The sequence below is a fragment of the Sander vitreus genome, chromosome 12 (genome assembly GCF_031162955.1).
Source record: "Sander vitreus isolate 19-12246 chromosome 12, sanVit1, whole genome shotgun sequence".
Lineage (NCBI taxonomy): Eukaryota > Metazoa > Chordata > Actinopteri > Perciformes > Percidae > Sander > Sander vitreus.
Window position 1 is genome coordinate 12,348,910 of NC_135866.1, and position 20,314 is coordinate 12,369,223.

Consider the following 20,314-nt stretch of genomic DNA (forward strand, 5'->3'; position numbering starts at 1 on the left):
GACCTTTTCGTGTCGTGCGTCAGCCTGTGGAGATCCATTTGGTCGGTGTTTCATCTGAATGGATTCTAACGTTAGCTGGACGAGAGAACCCGCACATTCGCGAAGTTAATCCATCTTGAGTCAGTTTGAGTCACTCCTGCTGCTATACGTGCTGCTGCTGCTGCTGGCAAATATTTACATGAGCTTGAGCACCAACAGTTGCCAATCCAGCTCCGAGCCAGCTCGAATCCACGCACCATCTTTTCCAGCCCTTCGTAGCCATTATTTTATTTACTAAATGCCCATATCCCTCCGCAGGGTCAGAGAGTATTTTGAAGAAATTGTCAAACGGTTTGAGTGGTATTTATATCGTATCTTCTCATCGATGTTATTAAACATTTGCCACACTCACGAAAAATCCCTTTATCGACGGGCCACAACGATTTGGAAAGATTTGTGTGCCGTAGTTGTGGTAGGGGGAGGTGGATCTAATTTATGAGGAGCCTAGAGGGGCTGTGCTTCGGTGCCACTTATCATTAGATATGGCCACCGTTATAGAGTACACTGAAGCGTCATCTTCATCTTAATTTAGTCAAATTTCATAGTAATTTCGCAGTTCGGGCACTCTGTTATTTTTGGCAAGCTAATTTTTGTTTTTACATGTCTTTGGAGGCGGTTGTTACTGCGTGGCAGGCTGGCTGCGAGAGTCTCCTAGCCGCTTGGTCCCGCAGCTTGTCGATGCCGAAGAAAATAGAACCAGTTGCCAACCAAGCGGTCGGCACCCAACATTTGCTTTGCGCGTCGCTGTATATTCGCTGAGGATTCACATTTAAAGTTTCATTTACAGGGTGTTGACTTTTGCAGCCGCTTGGATTTCGGCGTTTATTTGTTATTACGTTAATGGTAAAATTGTTGGCTGTAGACTTGGGTGGCTAACACCAACTAACGTTAGCTATATAACCCGAACTCGTGCGACGACAGCTGTCATTGGAGAAAGGAAAGTGATCCCCACAAATGCGTGTGGAAGTGAAGCGGTTTTCTGTTGGATTAACATCATCTGCCTTTCCATCAAATGGGCAAAGTTGGGAATGACATTGCAACATTGGAATATAATGATACGCGTTATGCATTTTTGAGAACTGCGGTGTTGCTTCATTGGAGAGAGGCTAGCTAGCTCAATTAGCTTGCTTGCTAGCTGGGTGATAAAAGTGCGACGTTTCATCCCCCAGTATTTTGGATATGAAGAGGATAATTCGCTATTCATAGGGCTGGAAGGTAAGCCACAGTGAGATGTTAAATTCTTGTTAATGCAAGCTAGATTTGTTTGGCATTCACCTTGTGAAGTAAAACTGAGCCAACATTATCCACCTCCAGTCTGATGTTGGGGGGGTTTGTCGCCGCCTTGGCTTTCATGACTCAGACTATTCAACGGAACGGAACATTCAATAGAAACGGTTCATGGGTGCTATATAATGAGAAATAGAGAGGTAACGTTATATGTACACAGTTTAACACAATATATGCGATCATCATTCACACACAACCAACGCTAGCTTAAACCGAAAAGCAGAAATCGAAGCTTACGTCATTGTCTAACGTATCATTTTCACTTTTTGTGTAGCATTGTAGTTCCCCAGAGCAGTTCCGTTTCACTGAATAGACCAAGCCTTTGTGTGTGTTGGGCACAAATGCTCATCATTGCCCCGTACCCAGTTGTAAGTTGGCTAGTTAAGCGTAGCTAAGGTTACCTGTTAAGTTTGCCATTATCCCCAGACCATTATATGTAAAATTAGACGTGGGACAACACAAGACTGAAGCATTATTGTTGTGTTTTGGCGTAGGCGTTAGTTACAAGCTAGTACGATGAGTTGGCCAACTAACTGCAACCATAGGTAACCTGTTTGCTATGTGAACCTCTTTTAAAGTTATCTTACTGACTAATGTCTCTCAAAGCCGAATTCAGTCTGCTATTGCCAGTTAAACATGAAATATGGCTTAATTTCTCTCTGCATCTTCAGTCACATTTAGACTATGTAAATGTTACTTTTGTCTATGGTCGCCAAAAAAGGCGACAGAGTTCAACACAACAGGCTAGCTATCGCTAGCTATATGCAGCTGCTTTGTGCCCAAGCTTGAGTTAACAAAAGCTAACGTTAGCATGTCTCCAATTGTACATATGGTGGTCGTGACTGCCTCGTAGTCACCGGATCCTAACCTCAGATGCCCTAACAATCAATGTTAATTCTCATAACTTTCGTTTATGGCTTACCTAGTACATCTGGTTAATAAAATTGTCATTATCCAACTAATTTTCTTACATCACCACTTAGTTTTTTAGGGAAACAAGTGTACTCCTGTTTCTTGTCTAAGGATTTAGGCTCACGTTCATAATTTCTGAATATGTGTTCTGACATTGTAATGACTAATATTTTGTATGGACCATGGACTTGTATGGTGTTATTGGATCACCATCTGTCCAGAGCCTGGAGGCCAATATAGACATAAGAGAGAGAGAGAGAGAATTACCACAGATCGGCAGTAAAAGATGGTGTCACTTCCACAATATCTAGCAGCTCAAATTTAGACCTCTCCTGCCTCTCTAATTTCTATTTAATTAATAATTTTAGACCACAAAATGTGCTAAAAGCAAATTTATATAATGTGGCCAAATTTGACATTGCATTGTACAAATTAAGTTGCATTGCAAAGGATACAATGTAATGTCAAATTAGGCCCAATATGGTTTACACCATTTTACTGAAAATGAAAACTAGCGAAGTTGACTTTCTCATGACTCATCCTAAAGATTAGTCATAATGAAGTCTGATGTAATTGCATTTTGGTGCAAAAAAAAACAGGTTAGCGGCATATAGGTGGATTTTTGCATTTATCTTTCTGAAATTATTACTGGTGGGTGAAAAGATGCTACGTCTGCTGTTTGGAACAAGTTTGCTTTTGAAAAGGATGATGTGCTTCCTTTCTTTTCAGGTTAATTCTGGAAAGGTCAAGGGGTGAAAAACAATTACCCTACATGTAAACCTAGGTTTCACTAAACCTGGACAATATATGTTTGATCTTAGTTAGATTTTCTTCTTGTCTTCTCTAATTGTTAAATATTGTTGAAACAAATGTATTACACGTACAACCCAGCAAAGCTCTACTAGGGTTTAATGATATTTTCTTCTATCATACTGCATCACTGCCTAGTCACAAGACTCAATAAACTACAAACCTTTCATGTTACTGTACAATCATGCATGGAAATCATGGGCCAACAAATAATATATTATTTACTGTATATGTATCTAGCCAATGTTTAGCTTTATAGTTATTTATTTTAGCAAGGTTTGAGACTTCAAAATAAACTCACTGAAACACAGCCGTGATACTGTGCTATGGGCTTCTCAAAGAAACTGTTCCCTGCTAAGCAGACACAAACACAACCTGAGCATCTCATTCAATATAACTGACTTCTTGTTTTGTTTCCAGCAACTGCTAAGAACATGATCTGGTCATTAGCTTGCTAGATGCTCAAATCTCTTGACCAGCCACTTGTTAATTTTGTCCTTGTCTTGCACAACAGCTGCAGTCAGCCATCACTGTCTACACTAGATGTGCTCAGCCACAGTTTTGCTGTGAAATTGGCATTTTGACAGTGCTTTCAGCCCAAAAAACAAAAAAATCGGTGCAAATCTTTATTCATACAAACTTTTATCCTGCAACAGTTTAGCTCTCAGTGATGAACAACACACTTGCTTTTCTGCATTACTTGCCTGCAGCAAATTAAAAGCCTCAACGGCGCTGCCTTGCTGACAGAGGCTTGTTGAAGTTCACGAGACATGTGAAGGAAAACACTTCCAAATCAGTGCTACACATGAACAGACACCATACAGGCAGGTGACAAATTAAAAGGAAAAACCTGAATAAATGAGTTGAGAAACACAACAACTGCAGATGCTGTCATACAGGGCACGGGGGGTCACTAAATGGTTTTGCCATGAAAACTATATGAATCACAAACGATGCTCTCTGCAATTACCACATCTCAACCCAGTTGAACGCTATCATCAAAACGCCAAATTAAGGAATATCTTTTGGAAGAATGGTGTTCATTCCTCCAGTAGAGTTCCAGAGACCCAAGGAGGATTGAAGCTTTTCACAATGAAATTGCATGAACTGTCAAACGGTCAACATTAGGTTTCGATTGTTTAAACCGTAATTGCGATGGGGAAAAACCATTCACATCAGCCTTCTACTTATAATTCTGAGTCGGTGATATTTGGAATTTCTGACACTGACAATAGCTCTCACTTGTAAATTGAAATGCATCAATGTCAGCAAACTGTTGGCAGAAAAAAAAAAAATCCCATTTTAACAGAAATACAATAGATGTACTTAGTTTTATAGGAGCTATATACGGTTTGTTCGTATCTGTTGTAATTTGGTTACCAACATTTGGTTATGTAAACGCATAACCCAACAAAAGTAGCTAAATTAGGCTATTTATCTAGTGTGACTACAAGGTTAGCACCTTGGAGTAATGTGTGAACACAAGGCGTGCCATCCTTTTCTTCTAAATCTGTATAATATTCTGCATTTTGCAAATATGCTTTATTTCTTAATAAGGCTGAAAAAGCAAAGCAGTGTGTGAGTGAGTCATTTGGTCAACAACAACACTTCATCACATTAATTTGTGTTAAGCACTAACAAAACAGGGTGGGAAGAAAAAACGCAAACCTTTCCTCAATTTTCCTTTTTCCCCAAAAGGCACAATGGAAGAAAGGTCTGTCCCTGTTTTTAGACGTCTGATTGGACCAGGGTTCATGAGAGGTGCAGATTGGCATGACTTTGCCTGGAGTGTAATGTGGCGTTTTCTCTCACACTTTATCATAGACTGTAAAAATAGTGGATGAGCATCAGTGACATCACCCATTGGTTTGTGGACAGCCATTTTGAAGCCTTGAGTTTGGTAATTTGGCCGTCGCCATCTTGGTGTTTTTGAAACCTGAAGTGACGATTTTTGACGAGAGGGTTAAGCTTGGGAGGCTGAAGTGGCCAAGCCGGTGTTGTTTATAGTTGCAATGGCGATACACAGCCAAACGCCAATGAGAGAATTGAGATCAGCCAATGAGATTTCCAACCCTTCTGAAGCGAGTCATTCAGCGGAGATTTACCAGTGGGTAAATACGGACCACCAGGTACTGGAGCCATTAATCTGCATGTATGGCAGTACACTGAAAATCGGTAGTGCTAGCTAGCTTGGTGGGCTGAACAACACATTTTTAGACAACCAAAATGTTAAAACGCACAGTGAGAGGGTGAACGTATAAATACTGTTTTTAGCACTTCTGTCTGATTAGTGTCATTAAATCAGCTGTACATAGTACTGTCACACTATCTGTTGACATGTTGCTATTGTGTTTGCATGTGCAAAATGCCACAAAATGCGTTGTTATAGTATTGCTAACAATGGCTAACCTGCCTAGAGTCCCCATACCCCCATTTTTCCGACTTGTAACTGGACGCAATCGACTCTATGAAATGCCATTTTATTCAATATTAAATAAACTAGCACAGTGCCTGTTGAAAATGTGCCTGTTTGGAACAGGTCGATTGCTTGGCCTGTGATATTGCTGCTTGTAGAATTCTTCAAAACCAAATTGTACCCCAAAATTACTAACAGAAGGACCTCAAACCACTTCATATGCAGCTCCACTGTATAGCCTGCTACTGATTTACCTGACGGAGAACGTTGCAGATGCAGAACGTAATCACAAAATATCACAATGAAAATGTGGAATAATCAGACATTAGCGTCATGGACTCATGGCAGTGCGCTACCCACCTGGCCCGTTATGAGAGCTAATCAGCACATATCTGCGCTCATCAACCACCAGAACCGGACTGTTTGTGTGTGCGCAAAGAGAGAGAGAGACGTTGTTGTCTCGTGTCGTATGATCGTTAACCAGCAAAGGTGTTAATTTCCATACAGGTTTAGTGGCTTGACAGTTAACTGTGAAGTAGGGCATTTGTTTCGCGGGGGTATTTTGGCGACGGTAATGTTAATTAGTGTTTGTAAGTTAGCAGTAGACTTAATTAACCTGCCCCAGGGTGAGTCTGATGTGTCTGTCCGGTTCAGGTCTGAGAATTTCTCGCATTGCACAGCGCTGTGAAGGAATAATCTCTGATTACGTTATATTCTGCTTCTGTTTAGAAGTGGTAAATGTAGGCTATAGCTCACAGCAACTTAATACTATATAGTGTTGGCAAATGGCTTTTTATTGAGTTTCCCCTTAGCAAAATAATAGGTCACTGAAAAGCGTAGGGCCTGTTTTTCGCAAAGCTTATTCCACACAACAGTCGTGATGTTCCTTTCAGCTATCCGCTCGTGCTCCAGGAAAGTGAAGAAAAGTTAGTCTATCTAGCAATCATGTCGCTAACATTGGAAGCAGGACAATGGTCAAAGGCGGTAACACCCCCCGCTGTTGTAAAGCGTTCTGCATGTGGCGTCTGCGTGTGACGTGCAGGTTACCTTCCCACCAACCATGCCCCCAAACATGGACACACACGCATGCATACATACAGATGCGTCTCGCTTTATTAAATAGATACATAAATAATTATGCCTATCTTTTAGAGAAAAAGTGCAGCTTTGCGCAACTCCTTTTCTCTTTAGTTAAAAATATATTCTACTTCCTTGCCTTGTGAGAGAAATGGGCCTGTGACTGCCCTGCCACTAGTTTGAATGGCACACGTAAGGAGGCACGTCCATACTTTTTTAAAATACATTATAATACCGTATATGAGCTGTATTATAACGTTAACCTATAGCTATCCTTACTAGCTAGGCTCCTTACATGCTTGCTAATAACTTATTTAAAGAGCTGGGTCTCCAAGATTGACAGCGTTGTTTTAAGAACATAGACTAAATAAAGCCTCTCACACATAGTTCCCGTTCATTACTGCGATAACATTTCAGGCACTGCTAGTGATTTTCACTATTCACACAGCCGCATTCAGGAACATTTCTGCCTTGTGATTTTTTTTTTTTTTACACTTGTCGTAGCCAGAATAGATGGGGGAAGGGACAGCCAAAGAGTGCTTATCCCTGCAATGTTCCTGCTTGCATTCACACCACAGACTACCATCACTTTCCCTGGAATGTTACTAGATCATGAGGTTGGAAATTAGTGGGACAGACTAGAACACTAGGCGTATACTGCCCCCATCAGGTCCGGAAGAATTGCATCCCCAGATACCTATGGTACTGTAGAAAAACGAGTACCGCCACATTTTTCAGAATTTTGTACCCGGTCTCGTGACATCTCTAGTGTGAAAGGGACTTTATCAGAGTTAACTTGAATGCATCAGTTTCGGACAAATTTGTGCACAGCTGTTCATGTATGTTTTCATTTTGGGCTGAAACTAACGATAATTCTCATTGTCAATCTGTCAATTATTTTCTAGATTAATTGATTAGTTGTTTGGTCTATTAAATGTCCGAAAATGGTGAAACATATAGATCAGTGTTTTCCAAAGCCCAAGATGACATCCTCAATTGTCTTGTTTTGTCCACAAGTTAAAGATCAGTTTACTGTCATGTCACTCTTTTTTCAGTCTAAGCATATGTGTGTAACACATCATGATCCCAACCCTTTTTTTTCAGAATGTCATCAGAGGATAAGACTGTGGAACCCTCTGACCAGGGACCCTCACCGCCCTCCAGCAGTGTAGGGGCCGCATCCACAGGAAGTCCTGCCCACGCAGACAAGCGACCACGTGGCAGGCCGCGCAAGGATGCTGCTGCCATCCTACCCCAAGCGCCACCTTCATCCACGTCTAAGAACAGAAAGAAGTAGGTTTTTATATTTGGCCATTCAAATTAATCTTTTTTTTATTTTTATGCCATAGGGAATTTACTCATTCCTTGAAAAAGATGCAACTTGGTGGTGCTGCTGATATAATAAAGACCTTTTTCAGTAATGGTCCTGCAGCCAGTTGCCTGGTTCACTACACTTTGTACCCACATTTATGGTTGTTGTTAGGCCTGCACGATTCGGGGAAAAATATGAATCACGATTCTTTTAGCTTAGAATTGATATTGCGATTCTCTGCCACGGTTCTCAACGCAGAGTCTACGTTGTAGCCTACGTAAGTGGTCTACGTCGTTGTGAGGATTTCTCCTTGTACCCTGGTGTGTCTGCGTCGATCTAGCGTATCTCTTTAAGAGAATAGCAGAGCTGGTATATGTGTGTGTGTGTGTGTGTGTGTGTGTGCGTGGGGGGAGAGCGAGTGATGGGGATTAGCTCTGGAACTAGTACCGACTCCGGTGGTGGCGATGGAGAAACAAAGTGTCTCCCCTGTGCTCCCTGACCATGGTCGGAAAGCTGTAGCACAGAAAGTTAACCCTCTCCTCCACTCATGTTGTTGGAGAACCCAGAAATGAGTAGGAGGAAATGTGACGCTACCATGCCATGGCCAAGCAGACCAATCGCAGTTGTTGCGGTCACAATGTGAAGTTAAATTTCTGGGGAGGTGCACGTCAGGCTACGGTGTAGGGTACAATGTAGGGTTCGTATCTACGTGTACTTACCAACGGCGTAGATTCAACGCAGAACCATAAATCGGGCATAAAAATCCGCTGAACCTGGTACATAACCCAGAATGAGAAAAGACACTGGTGTTCCTTAAAATTATATACAGTATCATCAAACATGGTTCTGGTCAGTCTTTCATTCGCCATTCTAAATCAGCTTACAACGTATGGAATATTGAACTGTGGGTACCCATAGCAACAATACTTGCTTGAAACTATGTTACTAATTAACTCTAATAGGTAAAGCTAGACTAACCATGGGTTAAATGGACTAAAAGCTTGATTTAGGGTAAGGCCACTTAGAAATGTCTTATGAGGCATGTTACAACATGCCTGGCTTCTTTGTGACTTCTGTAGTAACATATAATGCAGCTTAGAGCTGCTCTATAATATAATGCCCGCGAGGTTCTTGACTCTCTCCTTAGTCTGTCCTCTCAATCAGTCTTAATACTCTGCTCCCAATGGATCGTTTAATCTGCCAGCATCCAGACAATGCGTTAATGCCACAGTGGAAGGATGACCTGGTACACACTTAAATTGCTTCATGTTGATGAACTGGTTAAGAACAAACCATCAGCAAAAAACAATGTTTTGTCTTTTTTTTTTTGCTCTTAACTCTTTAGTTATTTATATTGTTGTAATGGTCTGTGTTGTCATGGTCAAAATTAAAACCTTAGTTGCTTGTGTAAAAACAGGTTTTTGTTAAGGTTGCAGAGAGGTATATTGCGTACTATTAATACCACAATTATCCCATCTAAGATTTTATTTAATTACATCCACTCCACCTCCAGTGAGTTCATATACCATAAAATGTTCCCCTCCACCAACTCTCAACAATGATCAGAGCTTTGTGGATAGACCTCAGGTTGTACTGCCTTTCAGCCATTTCAATGCTACCTAATTTCTTATCTCATCTGTTCATAAAAACAATAGACTAATGGGTGGCTGGTCCTCTTGGCTTAAAACTACATGTTTGGCAGTGTAGAAACCAAACTGTGCCAAATGTAATCGGATGATAAGTGACAAATACAAATTGATTGATTGATTGATTGACACTATGCTCAGTCGCATACACTTGAGAGTGAAACAACATCACAGAGCTGTGAATTATCCTCACAGCACAATCTTGTGTTCAGACCAACTGGCTTCCTCTTCTAATGTATAAAAGCAGTGTGTGTATAAATATTAAAATTACCAATGTTAAGTGATAAAAGCCAATTTCCTTGTGACAAAGGAGGATGTGTCAGAAAGCGCTCTTGTAGACATTTTTCAGAATTTACTAGATTTGCCCACGCTCCATCTGCTAGTCAGTCCATTTCAGAACAGTATGATCCTTTTCAGGTTTTCCAGGCAGCATGCTGCTAGCTGGAACTACTTACCACGGCATTATTTTCACCTTTTCTTTTTTTTCCCCCTTCTCTTTCTCCCTGTGGTGGGACTGTGGGGGGGATAAGTTGTGCAGGGTATGGGGTTGAATGTTAGTCTGGAGCGTTTCTGAGTGAAATAACTGGCTGTCTCAGTGCTGTAATTTGATCCCTCTAGCGTAGTTGTATAATTACAGTTGAATGTTAAGTTGCAGTCTATGTAAAGACGTCACCACCACCAACTACTTTGTGTGTAAAACATCAGATTGTGGTCATAGATGAAAATGTCACACACACACACACACACACACACACACACACACACACACACAGCTAATTTCTGCATTAGGATTTGCCTTCTGGAATCAAAACCCACTTAAATGTCATTAGCTATAGGCAGTAAAAGTGTTTGCTCTGAGCATGTAAAGAACAAACATGTGAGACAGAAGGTACTCAAAACATGAGCGTGATATATGACAGAAAGATGTAAATGGTTTGTTGCTCTGCTGCTGGTGTAAACACGGTTATCTTGATCCTGGTGCATAGCTGTCTGCAGCTTTATACAGTATATCTCTGTCCTCTTGTGTCTTGCTGATCAGGTGAAGTATAGTTTCGGAAATGTCTAATTACAGTCTTGTCTGTCTAGATCTACATTATGTTTAGCAAATTGATAAATTGCATCAAAGATTTATTATAAAGTTATGTATTATGTATAGGCTGGACCGGTTACCGGTTTCAAGATATACCGCGGTTTGAAAAAAATCATGGTTTCAAAAACCACTAAAACTTTTTTGTCATACCGTTTCTGAGGCATGAGCTGTTTTTTATGAGTCGTCAAGGACAGAAAGTGCAGTTTAGAAATCCCTCTCCCTGCCAGTGCACTGTTTTAAAAAATAAAAAATGAAATACATTGTGTTTAATGGAAAAGAAGTTGCTGTTTTTTTTACCCAGACATTTCAAAATAATACATTTCAAAGCTGCATTTGCAATACCGTGAAACTGTAATATTTTTGCTGAAGGTTATCATACCATCAGAGTCTTATACCGGCTTATGCCTAATTATATATTATAGTTATATATTATAAAGTAACTGCATATTGATCAGTTGTCATTTTGGATTTGTTGGTTTGTCAGTGCAGATGCTACACATAACTAAGTTGTTGCAGTTGTTTTTCAAGTTTTATTTTTTTACTATCACATTTAGTAATTCATGAATTATTATTATTATTATTTGAAACATCTTGTTCCTCTTGAGAGTCATATAAGTTCAGATTTTGCCATGCACAGATCTCAAACTACAGCAAGACAGCCCATCTTCGCCCCAGTAACTACTGTGTGCTGTATAGCTCTTTGTTAGTTAGGTTAGTTATAACCTTATTAAGATATATAAGTTTGACTTAAGCAGTTTTTAGCCAAAGTTTGCTAGAGGCCTCTTCTGTCATTCTTGCGTTTTAGGGTTGTTTCTTATCTTGACATGGAAGTCATTTAGAGGGAGGGGTTGATTTGGCATCCAGCCATTTGTGATTTCTCTCTCCAGTGGCACCGAAAATTACCCCACCCCCATCCCTCCATCTCTTTCCCTCACTTCCAACCCCCTGTATCCTCCTGAGTACCCATGAGACATGCTGCTCTCATTTGGCCTGTGCTTCTCTCCCCACTTAGCATGCTAACAATTGATGTTGCTATTTCATTTGTATCCATGACACTTATTCCCTCCACACGGCGCTTCCAAGATTAGTTTAACAGGGTTTCCATTGGAGGATGCTGACACTGACAGATCTTTCCATACTGTATGTAAAAGGCGGGTATGTGCTGGTGTGTGTGTGCATCTGTATGAGCTGGCAGCACACAGGCATATGGTTGGAAATGTAGACATGTCAGTCTGATTTGCTGACATTGCACATTCAGTAAGATATGGGAAGGGTTGCACTTTCATTATAATGGCTACATTTGAAATTTCATGTTTTAAAATTGTGATGACATGGGGAAGTAAGAAAAAGTCTAAGATTACATTTACCATGACACATGAGAGAAAATCTTGAACAGAAGCAGTAATGAGATATTTTTGGGTCACTCAACAGGAGGTAGACACATGAGAAGGGATATCCTAATCAAGTTGTTTTGCCTTGGATCTCAGTCCAAGGCCTTTTTAATAATGAGTATTTGCCAATACACAGTTCTGAACCAGTACCTCCGTATCTACCCACAAACTAAAGCTGGACAGTGCAATCCAATTTACTACAACACAATATGTTTGACAACTGAATTCAAATATGTAATTGGGTATAATGCTTTCCTCGATAGTTTTAAAAACATTTATTTTAGCATTGTGTCCTATAGAAAGGAGTATGTCAGTATGTAGCTGTTGTGGCCGGTAGTATTGGACAGGATTCGGGCAGCTTCTATTGGTCCTCAGAATGAACAAATTCTTAAGTTTGAGTACAGTTTTCAACCAGGGCTGCACTATGAGGAAAATATCTAATTGCAATTATATTGACAGATATTGTAATTGCGATATGATTCACTATATTGAAGGGAATGATCATTTTTGCATGATTCTCATTTTCCATGAAATTTAAATGATCATGGTGATTTTAAGGCGATGATCTGTTCCAAACGCAGATTTTTTTGGAGACCGGGAACATCTGCAGCAACACAATGCCTAATTTCGAAGTTAGTTTGTTTCCTCTGACTGCTCTGTGGTTAACCTACTGTTACACTGTGTGTTAGGAATACAATGTAGTGTTTAAAGCGCAGATGGACAAACCTTCTAAAACATTATGCAAAAGGTCAGTATTGCATTTCATCACATAAGTGTTCAAATATGAATAGAACTCAGATTTTGTTATAAACACAGCAATTGTTTTGGAAACCTTTTTTAAAAAAAAATGTTTTTTGTTTTTTTCTTCTCTCCAACATAACCCTTTTTATCATTTAACATAAGAGACAATTAGCAAAAAGAGATCAAAGCCATTCTTAAAATGAATAAACTTTTGATTGATACTCCCTAGGTTGCACAACAAAAAACATGCGTTAAGTAAATAAATAAAAACAGAGATATTTACTTTTGCAAATGAAACCAAAAGCCAAAGTTCTCAAATGAAAGTAGAGTATCAAGACTTTTGCTTCAATAAAATAGTCTAAATTGGCAAAACTTTTGGTGCTACACATTTCGGTCAGTGCTGATAAGGTTTGAAAATTATGTTTCGCGCATGCCTGTTTGTAGACAGCTGTAAGCTTTGTTCTACTAATAACACGGTTATTATTGGCGTGATGCTTTGAAAAAAAATACACACACCCCTAAAGTAATAGACAATTGTATTTGGTTTCAATCATCAATTCCAATTGAATGATAAAAAAACACAAGCAGTGATCAAGCCCAATACTGTATACACATGGGAGCTTAGGACATCACTACTTGAGTCATGGAGGTCAATCTTTTCATGGCAGAGTCTTCACTTTTTTTAACAGTTTTACAGTACTTATTACCAGTGTTATTTGTATAGAGCAGTAACATTACCTAAAACCTAGTCATGTAAAGAGCTAGCTTGACGTCGTCATACTCAGATTCTAGTCAGAATATGAGTCTGATACTGCTCCATTGGGGCGTGTTTCAACCGAACCAGGAAAGAAAATGCCTCTGCACTCAATTGGATAGACCTACAACCAATCGGAGCAACGGAGACGGACGTCACAGAAGCTGCAAGTCAGAGGCTGGCTTCGACAGAGCAAAGGCAGAGGCAACAGTTTCCATGTCGTGCGGACGGGTGTGGCAATGTGTATACGTGATTGCGGTTCTCTGTTCCTCTTTTAAAATGAATGCGCTGTCAATATCTTCTATAACAGACGCGATGGCAGCCATCTTTGCTGTAAATGAATTCAACCCAAGCGCTCTTTGGTGACGTGGTTGATTACGTTACTGTTGATCATCTGTCAACATCATTGTATAAAGCCCGCCCTGACAATTTGATTGGTCCGGACAGCTCTGGTTCGAGCATAGTTGGACGGATCAAGTCCAGACCAAACTTCCTGACCTCAAGTGTTATGGGCAGGGCTAAGTTCGGCTGGCATCCAGCCTAGTAAAGAGCAGCATCTTGAGTAGTTTTTTTTTTTGCCTTAAAAACTCAATAGAACAACAACAATGCTTTTTAAGTATTATGTTGGGGTTTTGATGAAAATATTTCTTTGATTGCAATAAATTTTGTCTTCAGAGACAAAATTGTGCCACAGCTAGGCTATAACTTGTAGTTTTTAATCTCACACAGACTCGATTTGTGCACATTCATGATTAGATAATTGTTTGTTCTGTCTTAAATTACGTAGCTATTATCATTTTAATAAGTCATGTCTGTTCTCTGATTTGAATTTCAACGGGAGCATGTTTAGTTAGACCCTAATGAGTCGCCATCCCTCCAGGGACTGTAAATGATAAAGGTATTTGTTCCATGCTGCTCTGAAGATGAACACACACAATTGTAGTGTATGAGCAACAGTCATTTTGATTAATTATAACCATGTCACCCTACATAGGCATAGTCATTTAATGCCTGGTGCCTTTTTATTTTAATACCTAATCTCTTAACTTGAATCTTTAGCAGGGTTATCCAGATTGGCCTACATCCATTTTTTAACCTCCATCTTTAAACCTGACATACTACCAGTCTGTATTGTACACCCCACACTACGACTCTTCCGCCTTGCCCAGCACATTGAGTGCCTCCATTAAAAATCACTGACAGCTGTGACTATATTTAACTAATTCATGACCGCACCGCCATCCCCCTCCTGACACAAACCCAGGCACTTTTTCATGTCTTGTTCTTGTTTTTTTTATACTGCCTCTGGTTATTTGTTTGTGTCTCTTCCTCACCCTAGGGGTCGCACCAGAGGAAGGGTTGTTGTGGATGAGGAGGACAGCATGGATGGGACTGAGATAACAGAGTCCATAGGCCCTCAGGACACAGGTGAGACTTTGCAATCCCCTTTTTTGATCCATTATGTAAATGTTGGTTACGTTGGTAGAGATATCAGACTTGAACTTGCACATCAAGGCAGCCTCCTGCAGAGTGTGCTCCGATAGGGTATTTTAGTAAAGGTAGAAGAAAAGTCTCCCTCTCCTGGAGAAGGATGGATGAGAGCTTTTTCTTGGCACCCCATGCTTCTACTCCAGGGCTATAATTGAAAGGGTTTAGCTTGAGCTGTGAAGCTGCAGTGGGTGTGTATTTTTTTTTTTCTTCCTCCCCTTACTGCTTCCATCTCTCCTCCTGCTCCGAGATTGGCATTGAGGTGCAGTGGGAAAGAGCCCTAGGCTAATGCCCTCTAAAAGCTTTTTAAAATCCCATCAGTCTCTCCAGACCCATTTATGTGCTTTTTTATGTGTGTACATCACATCACGTGCCCATGCCTCCCATTCTCATACATCTCAGTGCTGCCCTGTTGCTGTGCTGGAGATAGTCTGCCAGTGGCTAGCTCTACTTTTATTAGCTGTGGTTTATGTTACACAAACAATAGCCAATTATTAGGAGTTTTAAAACATTGTAACAATATGATTCCCTGTGTTATTTGTTTTGAAAAAACGACTTGCACTTGCCTTTTCAGTCTACTCCAATGTTCACTAAAACTCCAGTGGTTCCCTCAGTGGCTCTCTCTGCCTCCAGGCGCCAAAATTAAGTCTACAATTTCTATACAGTTTTGTCCCAAAAGTGATGTTTGCAGCTGAGATCAAGCAGTATATCTGTATGTGCTTTTAAAGGGTCAAGACTTAGGTTTCATAGTGACATATTAAGTGCTTATCAGAATAACAAGGTTATTGTTAATTAATATAAAAACAAAGGTGACTCACTCATATCGCAAGACTGTAAGAAGTTTTCCACAGGTGCATTCAGTTATTTGGAGGTAATGAGCTTGAATATCTCCTTGTGTAATTCCATTGGATGACAATGAATCATTGCAGTATTAACCTAATTACATTTCAATGAAAAGTTAATAAAAATTCAGCATGGCCCAAAGTCTCAGTGAGAGATACTTTTGGGAGTTGTTTTGTATGATTAGCACAGGGAATTGAGCCCTTTTTTGTAATTTAGATCAAAAGCACTCATAATATTGAGTTAATGATTGAGTTTAGTTGTATTTCAGGCATAATATTTCCCATTAATATTAAACTCAATTTCTTAAAACATTTTGGCATCTGTGATTCTTGTTTTTTCCCCCCTGTCTCCTTTGTTAATGCCATTCTGTGCAAGAACTTGATGTTTCCAGTGGGTTTACTGTAATCCGTGCTTTAACATATCGTCCCCATATTTTACCACCCTTCTCACTAATAAAGGCTGTTTTTGGCCTGGAGGAAACTGACTAGAATGCAATCAACCTGCCCTATGACAGCTTGTACCTTTCATGCTGAATTTACAGTCATAATTAGCAATGAATTGAAGAGCAGCTAATGGCATTGAGGCCAATGTTGAATAGGCTGCAATGCTCATAAATGCTGTGGAGAGATGTAATGCTTAGTTGTTTCTTACTGACTAACTGATTCTTTTATGTTTTTGTTACCACCAGAAACACCAATCCAGCCAGTGGAAACTGTGGAAGTGGTGGCCACTGAGGTGCCAGAGGAGGACAAGCCCTCTTTCCCTCTGCCACAGAGCCCTCCAGCTGAGAATTCAGCAGGGCCATCTGTCCCAGCTAGTAGAGAAGTCAATAGCAGGTTTGAAACATTAAACTTTGCCCATAACTGTTTAAAAAAAAACACACACACAAGGATGTTCATTTCTCAAAGGGTTTATTATGTGTACATGTATAAGCATTTATGTCCAGCAATGTGACATGCTGTTTGCCTTGCTGTGTACACATGCATGGATGAATTGAAATGGAGTCATCAGCTGGTAGAGCCAACACTCTCCTCCCAGGTGCCACTGTTAAAGAGGTGATAGAATGATTATATAGGGTGTTTCACACTGTTCCTTAAGGTCTCCTAATAGGGTATGTAACATTGGTTGGGCTGAAAATTGCCCGACTGCTATTTTATGGGCCCTTAACTACCCTGTGAATATGGCCCTATTTGTAACCAGAGATTTTCTTCCAAATATGGTATGCTCATGAATATTTAGATAAGCTGCGCGCTGACTGGTTTGAGCAAACCACATACACATACATTGGAGATGAGACAGCAGGTCTCATATTTCAGACACTGCAAAGTTATACATTGTTTGTCTGCTATTTCATTATTAAATTCACTTCTGAGACTTTTTTATGCGAGAAATGAACTATATAAAGCTCAAATATGGGCCGCTTTACGAAAATTTATGACTAATTGCAAATTTGGTAAGACGTGACGGACTCCAGGAGCTCTGCACAGTCTGACGAGAAAGCCTGGGCTCCATACCCAGGACAAAGTCTCCGTTTCTGGGTTACTGGACTACCGGGGCTCTGTGGAGCTGGCCGGCTGCCGGCATAGCTATAGTATATTTACAGTTTGAATTTCGTCACGGCATGTATATCACAGCTACCCTAAGGTCTTACAAAGCTTAGCTAACACTTTTGTCCGATTTCAATTTAATGCATTTTTGTGAATTTCAGAGGTCTAGGAGGAGGCTAGCTAGCTCTCATTGATAGAGCTCCATCCAGCTGCGGGCTCTATCAATGAGATTCGCGGACAAGAGGTGTTTATTTCCCCGATCATTTGTTTAAATAACTCAACACACATATCCAATATAAGATTAACTGGAACCTGTGGTAAGAGATTGCGGTCGTAAACAAGCTCGCTGACCGCACTCTCGCTCACACACACCGGCCATTTAGCAGGAAGAGGGGAGGGAGAGCAGCGAGCTGCAGGCCCTGGAGCTCTGTCAGGGCAGCAGCGTTTGGTAATCCAGTAACCCAGAAACGGTGACTTTGCGCGGGTATGGAGCACCATGGGCTGCCAGCCGCGACGGCGCTCCATCTAGCTCACAGCGGGCCAAGGTCTGTGGAGGAGGGCGGGCCGAGGTCTGTGAAGGAGGGCAGGCCGGGTGGCGAGGCAGCAACCCAGGCAGCACCGGCCGCTGAACTCCGACACACAGTCGGACAAAATTTGCAATTAGCCATCAATTTTTGTAAACCGGCCCATATTTGACCTCTACATAGTTGATTTCTCGCATAAAAAAAAAGTCTCAGAAGTGAATTTAGTGATAAAATAGCAGATGAACAATGTATACAATTTCTGAGATCTGCGCGACCTATTCAGAAGACTACCTGATCTCAGGTCAGTGGTGTAGCCTATGTAAATGTTGGGGCGTGACAAAGGTAGAGACTAGAGCCAAATAAGGAGGTTCGTTGAGATTTGCCCATTTTCAGAGGCAGTTTCAAATTGTGAGATTTGCAGAGGAAAGGGATGCCAATGGGATTTTGAGGTTCTATGTATGTCCTATTTACCCACCAAACTGTCGTTATTCAACTATGACAAGGTAAAATCGGTTTTGCATTCTATCACCCCTTTAAAGGTTATAATCGATCTTTTGGTCTGTCTCTGCTATCGATGTTGGTGATGGAGGGCACACCAGCAGAATCTCCTGGGATCTTATTAACAAGTCCGTCTCATCCTCTAAAAATGTGATAAACATTTCCCGCCTGTTTAAGTTCTCAACAACTCTTTTTTTTCATACTATCGGTGATGTGCCGCAGTTTTTGTTTCCGGTGCTGCCTGCTATTATATCCGCAGCTGTCTGGAGCTCTGTGCAACCTGGAAAAGGCAACCGCCGTTATAACCTTATTTTTAGTTTCATAAACCTTCCCCGAATTAACGAATATGTAGGATATTACTACAGACAGCCCTCCTCTTACGTTGCAACTTCTCCTTTTGCTATTTAGAAGCCGCCGAGCCTGAATGGTAGAGTGGCTGTAAATGGTGGAACGGTTTAATTTCCTATAAATTCTTCACAACAAAATCCCCCCGTTATTTTGTTATTTAAAAGCTATCATTATGAAGCATAAGCAAACATGAAACATAAAATAACTATTTTTCAAAACCTCTTTCTCTCCTGCCTGACAAATTGTAGGCAGTGTGTTTTCATAAGTCATCGCACATTTCTAATGTATGATTTATGTGAGAATAACAACAGAAATTTACACGCACACCACAAACGCACAACCCGCCTACCAAAATGATGTACATGTTTATTTGCATATAGAGCGGGGAAGTGAGATCTGATCACAAGTGGTCATTCAAGACGCATTTGAAGACACATTCTATCGCCAGGTGGGGACACACGTAATTAGAGCTGTCCAATTGTGATCGAATCACTCGGATCGGATTTTAATACCAGGTGGAAATGTGGCCAGTTTGTGCGCTTGCCTCACAAATGTAGGCATCATGCTTATACCGGTAAGCAGTATGCTGCTGCTGCTGCCAGAGTAGGAAGGCCTTAATTCATGGAGACATGCGTGGTGCTGTATTAAGTCACAGTAGGTATATATAATTAAACAACCCCTACCACTCATTTTCTTTGTTTCAGTGAACATCTCTGTGCCTTCTGTTACTGCGGTGGCCGTAGCCTGCTGGGTCAGGGGGATCTGCAAGTATTCAGCACCACGCCTCAGCTTGAATCACTCTTCAGCCACAAGGGTGGGGGAGGCTCAACGAACGAAAGCAGTGATGGTGATAAAACCACTCAGCCAAAAATGGCCAGAGAGACCACCTCAGGACAGAGGGAAAAGACGAAGTAAGTGGGCCCGGCTAACACCGTTGTCACAAGTGGTTTGGCTGTCAGTGTTGGTCAGGATAGTAAAGTCATCTGTGATGAGTACCTGTAGTAAGAAAATTTGAACTGGACACCGATGGGGAAATAACAAATGTAATAACATGTTTGTGACTTGGGTGTTCTGGATTTTTTTTTGTCTAATTTATTTTGGGTGAAATTACCTTTTACCCTGTCCCTGGAAAGCAGTATTGATACTCACTGGATTATCCTGGTCAAAGAAAACAATTGTGGTGGTTAATAAATAACCACACATGCATATTTACCTACACACTAACTGGTTCACACAAAGGAGCATGCACACAATACAAACACACAGACCAGACAACCTAAAGGGCCCCTCTCAGTTAACAGGTTGTGTTTTACATTTGAAGGCTAAATTACTACTTTGCCTTAGCAGTTGGTGTCCACAGGCCCCAGGGATGCCACATCAGGTGAAGGGTGCACATGAGCCTTTCCTGGAGCGCTACATATTTGCACACTGTTCCAACAAAAGACCCTCCTCGGTCTCTTTTGGACTGCTGCCTAATTTGTTTTGGTCCTTTGGAAGCAGTTGGGTGTCTCTCTGGGTTCCCAGTGACGTAATGGGCAGTGAGAGCAGTACGGGTCTGGCCGCCTGCCAAGTCAACCAGAAGCTGTGGTGG

General features: G+C 40.9%; 1 protein-coding gene across 7 annotated transcripts in view; it reads left to right on the forward strand.

Moving 5' to 3' along the window:
- Window positions 1–503: 503 nt before the first annotated feature.
- Window positions 504–20,314, forward strand: part of kmt2cb (lysine (K)-specific methyltransferase 2Cb) — a 70,507-nt gene continuing 50,696 nt past the window's right edge. For all 7 annotated transcript variants that reach the window (XM_078263857.1, XM_078263858.1, XM_078263859.1 and 4 more), the window contains exons 1-5: window positions 504–1,254; window positions 7,646–7,834; window positions 14,815–14,903; window positions 16,495–16,642; window positions 19,428–19,634. In XM_078263857.1, the coding sequence (XP_078119983.1) occupies window positions 7,647–7,834; window positions 14,815–14,903; window positions 16,495–16,642; window positions 19,428–19,634 (632 nt within the window). In that variant the 5' untranslated portion in view covers window positions 504–1,254; window position 7,646. The remainder of the gene's footprint in view (window positions 1,255–7,645; window positions 7,835–14,814; window positions 14,904–16,494; window positions 16,643–19,427; window positions 19,635–20,314) is intronic.